Source organism: Oryzias melastigma, linkage group LG19 (assembly GCF_002922805.2).
Source record: "Oryzias melastigma strain HK-1 linkage group LG19, ASM292280v2, whole genome shotgun sequence".
NCBI lineage: Eukaryota > Metazoa > Chordata > Actinopteri > Beloniformes > Adrianichthyidae > Oryzias > Oryzias melastigma.
The window spans coordinates 19254629-19261663 of record NC_050530.1 but is presented as its reverse complement, the minus strand read 5'-3'; the positions used below and the strand labels follow the sequence as shown (position 1 = coordinate 19261663).

The 7035-nt window shown below is 35.9% G+C and overlaps 1 protein-coding gene across 1 annotated transcript in view; it reads left to right on the top strand.

The window, feature by feature from the left end:
* Positions 1–323: 323 nt before the first annotated feature.
* chuk (component of inhibitor of nuclear factor kappa B kinase complex) overlaps positions 324–7035 on the top strand; it is a 19702-nt gene continuing 12990 nt past the window's right edge. Inside the window, exons 1-8 of the mRNA XM_024285074.2 lie at positions 324–480; positions 954–1072; positions 3822–3916; positions 4025–4142; positions 4239–4308; positions 4382–4470; positions 4564–4653; positions 4734–4858. Of these exons, the coding sequence (XP_024140842.1) occupies positions 959–1072; positions 3822–3916; positions 4025–4142; positions 4239–4308; positions 4382–4470; positions 4564–4653; positions 4734–4858 (701 nt within the window). The 5' untranslated portion in view covers positions 324–480; positions 954–958. The remainder of the gene's footprint in view (positions 481–953; positions 1073–3821; positions 3917–4024; positions 4143–4238; positions 4309–4381; positions 4471–4563; positions 4654–4733; positions 4859–7035) is intronic.

Here is a 7035-nt window from a genome sequence, read left to right as displayed (position 1 = left end):
ATATATGTCCTCCATCCTCAGATAAATTACACAATAACATGTTAAGAACACAATTTTCATTCATAAAGGATCTTGAAAGAAAACCAATTTACCAATAAATTTGTATGCATGTTATTTTTAAAGAATTTGTTCTGAGTTATTAGAGATGTCGTTTTCAACGCCATTATTTTATTTAAGACTCCAATTACATTTTTACGATATTAAAAAAAAGTCTTCCCTTATTATATATTACTTTATATTTTTACACAGATTTAAATGTTTTCCAAAAGAGGTTTAAAAGTCTCGCAGACAGTGATTTTTTCAAACACAGCAGTGTTCTTGAACGCAGCCTGGTTTCATTTTCAAGTTTCTCGTGACGTACGTCCGTGGAAAGTACACACACAGCAGCGACGCGGTGCTGCAGAGACCTGGAAACAACAAGGCTCCTCACGTCCGCGTTTCCACTGAAAACGGCTCATGTCAGTCTCTTAGGAACCCGAGGTAAGTCTCTAAACGCGCCTCACAAGCTTTCCGTCTAGGAAATAAATATCAGAAGGCGTCCACGAGGAAAACTTCGTTTCCCAGCATTAAAAAGCTCGCGAATGACCCTGGCTATTTCCTGGTGTCTGTAGGGATGTCGTTTCTAGCTAGCTTCTTTCTGTTTAGCAAGTGTTGCTTTTACGGTTTCGGCTATTTATCTTCACATAGTTATTGTTTTATTTAATGTGTCATGTCTGTAAATATGAATTTTAGTAATGTAAGAATACCATTGATATATATTTTTAAAAGCGCTTGTAATGTTATTTGACGTTAGCTCAGTTGTTGTTCCAGGATGTAGTCCGGACCTTTGTCTGATTTCTGGGTTTTCACAGGAAGTGACAGGAAAACCCGACGTTTTCTCCCTCAAAAATGCCTTTTTCGGTGAGATTTTTTAAATTTGGATTTTTACATATATAATTATTTGTATTTTACAGCTTACATGGCAGCCATGGAAAAGCCTCCGTTCAGGCAGAACGTAAACTGCGGGGACTGGGAGATGAAGGAGAGGCTGGGGATGGGGGGGTTTGCCCATGTTTACCTGTACCAACATCGTGTAAGTAAATCCTCACACCCACTTACCCTTACATCATACAAATATACACGTTTACATTTAATACTTTAAGAGGACAGTCTTCAGAAAGTAGTCAGATGTTGACTGTAGTATTCCTGGACAGGCCTGGACGCCTAGAATACGCAAGTCCTTCAACAAAATAAGAAGAAATATTTGTAAAATGTAAATCTAAAGTACTTTTACATGATATTGAAAAGCCACTAAAGTCAGTCATTGTAAGATGTTTGTTGATTTACGTTTACCGAGTACAGAATTTGCATAAAATGTTTTTTTTGTTGACCTTACTAAAGATAAATTCATTCGGTTTCACAGCATCAAACTCAGTTTGGTTAAATTATTCCTTAATGCCTTGCAAACGTCCTTCTCCACATATACAGACGTGGACAAAATTGTTGGTGCCCCTAAGTTAAAGAAGGACATACCCACAATTCTCACTGAAATCATTCAAAACTTACAAAAGTAACAATAAATAAAACACCTGTGATGTCAATTAAAGGACACACCTGAGTTAATCATGTCACTCTGGTCAAATAGTTTTCAATCTTTTATTGAGGGACCATCATTTTTGTCCAGGCCTGTTTCATTAGTTTGTTTTTTAAATAATTATGTTAATCAACAATTCAAAAGTGATGGCTGATTTTGATTGTTTAATTTTCAAAAAGAAAAATATTTATTGTTACTTTTGTAAGTTTCAAGTGATTTCAGTGAGAATTGTGGGTTTGTCCTTCTTTAACTGAGGAGTACCAACACTTTTGTCCACCACTGTATATACTAACAGGGATTCAAATATCTAGAAGCTCTACTTTATTTTCTTTGTGATCAGAAAGGAAAGATTTTCAATTCAATATCAATTCCTAACATTTTTTTTCAATAATCCACATTGTTTGGGTATTAAAAATATTTTCAAATTAACAAAAGGGGACATTTTTACTATTATGTTGTGAATTTTTACATTTACGGGGTTCCTTCAAGCTCCTAAAGTCTCATGTTTCCAAATCTACAACTAACTCCTAGAAATAGTCATTTGTCAACAAGAAATTAAACGAATCACTCCTAAATTGTTGTAATAAAAGTATTATAAGTTGTTTTCCTGTCACTAAATCAGTGGTCCATGGGCAAATTGGTACGAGGCTGCAGAGAAAACAAAATTCCATTTTAAAAATATTTTTATTCTTAATGAAATTTCATTTTGGAAAACTACTGAATTCTGTCCACCTCCTCCATCTATGATTTAGTCGTTCGCTTTGGTTACATGTCTTAAATTCTTCCACTGCCTTCTTAAAGCAGCTGCTCAGACCACTAAAAGCTACAAGCTAATGAAGTTAATGAAAAAAAAAAGTTTTTTGAGTTTAAACATGTATGTTTGCCATTTTTCTTATGAAACAGAACTTTCCTAAAACGTTATTAGCCATTTTGTGACCCGGATTTCTCCTTTATCATAACTAGAGCATGTGAAGTATTTATAAAAAAAAATGCAGTTACACAGCAGATTAATCTTAATAAGTTTGTTTCCTCCATCCAGTATAAAACAGTTTTAATATCACCTCTGTGAGGCAGAAAATGTTTCAATGCAAATGTATGAGCTGGAGCCAAAAAAACTGAGCTTCTTTTGTCAAAAACAGGAAAAGCACAATCCCAGCTTTCAACTATAGTTAAAGCCCTGACTCGGTTTCTGAAGCACCTTTAGGTTAGAGTTCATTCTCAGCAGAACCACTTTTCGCATCTGCAGCCTTTAAAGACATCACTGCTTCTTAGGATTCCACAAAACCTGTTTGCACTTTAACCCGTTGACCCTAAATTATCATGCATTTGACATCCTGCAAAGAAATTTAAGCAGAAATGTATAAAAAATTCACTAAGTGCATAAATTGTGAAGCTGCAAGGGGTCCTGTGTAAAAGTTTAAGATGACCCGTTTAGATGTTTTTGATTAAAATAGCTTTTGATTTTATTAAATATGACCACCAAATGCTGCAAATTCAGCAAATTATCATTTTAATCTATACAATATTTAAAAACTTTATTGATTTGGAGCATATAAGGTTTGTTATTTAAAAAAATACACTTGGGAGTTTTTTTTTTTTTATTGTAACACTTAACTGTTTAGAAAATTATGGAAAAATGGGTTTTGCACAATAATTTGCAAGTTGTGTAAAAATGTTGGTAAAAGTCTTTCTGATCTTTTAGATTCTGATTAATGCAAAATTTGAAAAATATTGTATTTTCATACTCAAGCGATATTGTCCACAGTTAATGATAATTATGCAGTTTTTAGCCAAAATGAACTTTTTTTTTTTCTTTATGGGGGACATATTTTTTTTAGCGCGCCAGACGGTCACCAGAAATGCTCATCTGGGTTGAAAAATTTAGCTCAGCTTTTTTCCCATCAGCCTTTTGTTTACACTCTCTCCAGTTAGCTAAATAGCACCTCACAAAGCCAAGTGAACATTAACATAGCATAGACCGGCGAGCAATATTGGAGCTGTCGAGCCGTACAGTTTTGACGAGGAAAATGAAGACCTACGTGGATCTATTGTCTTCAAGTGGATGCTTCAGCACTTTCAAAACACAGTTTTAATCTTAAATTATTTTATATATATGTATATGTCCTCCGTTATGAGAACAATGCAACAATAACATGTTAAAAAGACCAAAGATTCCATTTTAACTGGAATAGGTCATACTTTTAACTCGATAGAACTTAGTTTTAATTCATAACTTCTGTTTTCATAGGAAACAAACGAGAAGCTGGCGGTGAAAATGTGCCGTTTGGAGCTCACACCAAGAAATAGAGACAGATGGAGCAGAGAAATCCAGATCATGAAGAAGTTTGTATTTTTTTTCATGTTTTTTATCTGAAGTTTCATGTTTAGCTGGCAGCAGTAGAGCGCTGTGAAGAACTGCGCTGTCATAACTGCTGCTCCACACTTCCTCAGGCTGAATCACATCAATGTGGTGACAGCTCAGGATGTTCCAGAGGAGATTGAGATCATCGCCTTCCATGATCTTCCACTGCTGGCCATGGAGTACTGCTCCAAAGGAGACCTGAGGAAGGTGAGCCGCTCCCTGGTCCAGGAGGACTCCTGTGTTTTTAATCACACAGTGAGCTGTGTAAGTGCAGTTTTATGATCTTATAAATCCCATTTCCAGGTTTTAAGTAAGCCTGAAAACTGCTGCGGTCTGAAAGAAAGTGAGGTGCTTTCTTTACTCAGTGATGTGGGTGAGTCTGCCGTTCCTGAGCTTTACTTTCAGATGCTCAGCTGTAAGCTAACAGGATTTCCTGTCTGATCCAGGGTCTGGTATTCAGTATCTTCACGAGAACAAAATCATACACCGAGACCTTAAACCGGAAAACATCGTCCTGCAAGAGATCAATGGAAAGGTGAGTCGCTGCGTTTGGATTTTGACTCGTCTTTCTTTCTTTCTGTCTGCACAAATGAATGAATGAAACCTGTGTGTGATGTTTCTGCTGCAGCTCGTTCACAAAATCATCGACCTGGGCTATGCCAAAGACCTGGACCAGGGCAGCCTCTGCACCTCCTTTGTCGGCACACTGCAGTATCTGGTATGAAGTCTATGTCGGTAATGAGTGGTTGTAGCAATGTTTCCATTCTAAACCCTGACAACGCATTTTTTCCTCTTCAGGCGCCTGAGCTGTTCGAGAACAAGCCGTACACCGTCACCGTGGACTACTGGAGCTTCGGCACCATGATCTTTGAGTGCAGCTGTGGTTTCAGGCCCTTTCTGCATAACCTGCAACCTGTACAATGGTGAGATGGCCGGCATTTATGCCTTTCTGGGAACTCTTGAGCTGACATGGATTTAAATCTGTGGGAAAATCTCCATCTGTATTATTTCTGGTAGCTGCTTATAAAAGCTTATTTAGTCAAGTTTTTATGTGAGAAAAATATAGTTGCTAATTATTTATGTGTGCACGCAGAACACTTGATGCTTGAAGGTCTGCAAGTTAAGATTAATGATTTAAACTAGAGAAGTAATGAAATCAGCCAGCAGAGGGAGCCAAATCACACCAAGACTTTTTTTTCCCCCACATTTGTTTTCCATTTGCATGAGGGTCCATATGTATATATATATATATATATTAAACCAATGAAGAAGATTTAATAAAACAAAGTTGTTCATTTATAGAAGTTGTTTCTGATTTGAAAGATGGTCATATTTTGTCTTTACATAAATCCTCATTTATTGTGTGTCATTTATTTTAACTAATTTGTTCTTCCATGCGGAATCACATTCAAAGAGTAGATTTGTGGAAACTAAATAATACAACAAAAATAACCATTTAAGTTGATTACATCAATGCAAACTCACTAATAAAGATAATTTATTCAGCTTAAGCTGAACTGAAGATGCTAGTTCTGATAGCTAAAGATACTGAAATTGATAAGATAAAAAACGCTGAAGCTGATAGCTAGCTAAAATATTAGCTGAACTCCAAATCAGTCTAAAAAACTGCAAAAAAATGTCTAAGTTAAGCTAAACTGCTAAAATGTAGCTGAAATACTAGGAGCTAAACTCCAAAACAGCCTAAAAGAAATAGAGAAAAAGACTAAATTAACCAAAAATAACTGTTAAAATGTCTAATTTAGCCAAAACTACTAGCATTAGGCTAAAATATTAGCTGAACTCCAAATTAGCCTAAATAACTCCAATAAGCTTAAATTAGCCAAAACAGCTAGCATTAGGCTAAAATATTAGCTGAACTCCAAATTAGCCTAAATAACTCAAATAAGCTTAAATTGGCCAGCTAGACAGCTAGCATGTAGCTGAAATATTAGCTAAACTCCAAAAAAGCCTAGAAGAAACAGAGAAAAGGGTAAAATTAGCCAAAAACAACTGTTAAAATGTCTAATTTAGCCAAAACAGCTAGCATAAAGCTAACATATTCACTAAACTGCAAAAAAGCCCAATGCATGGGTGATGGACAGTCCTCAGCCTCTTTTTCTTCAAAGGGAGCTGTGTCAGCAGGAATGAGGAAATCACAAGGTCCTTGGGGAGGGTCCCGCCCACCAGGTCGTCAGGTCCAGAGCGGGGTTCCGGCTACGTCAATCCGGACATGTAAAAGAATGTTGATGGTTCCTACTCAGTAAAGGGTTCTGATAAATACTGTCACACCTCCCTCTGCATTTATCCGGACTTGGGACCGGCACAAGACGACAATAGATTGTGACCTCTTGTGGTTGCATTACACACACACTTGCACGCTCGCGCGTGCACACTCACTCACTCACACATTCTCACACACACACAAAAACAGAATCACTTTTTTTTTTTTTTTTAATACATTTTACAGTTTTTAAATCCTAACCAATAAATACATAAAATAGAATGTTTATTTGCAATCACAGATATGTAAATATTAGCTGTAATCCGTTGAAATGTTTGTATTGGAAGGTTTATCCTACTAAAAGCTATTTCTAATGTTGACAATGTTTACAACTAAAACATTGTCTAACCGAAAAAATAAATAAATACATAAATAAAGCTGAAAAACTAATTCCAATATATAAAAGCATACTTAAAAACGAAAACAGGTATAGACATTCAAATAAAAACTCAGCTTTTTTAACATTATTCCATTACATAACTTAACAAGAATTCACCACAAAAATCACGTCACTTTTAGGACTAGTTAACCTACTTTGTGACATTGAATTTTATGTGATTCTGATCAAACTAACCAACTAATCTAACTAAATTACCTCCCAACACCATTCATTAATTTATTAAGAAAATGTACATAAATAAAGAAAATGTAACGTGACTCGTTTATATGAAAGTAAAAAACCCAAAAACATAATTTTGGTCTCATCCCCTTTGGTGTCTCAGGTTCACTCAAGGGTGAACGGTTCTATTTTCTTCTCCTCCTCTGTGTCACTTTAGCAGGTGGAGCTCCAAGGGTAAAAAGCGTCTTTTGAGGCTTTTC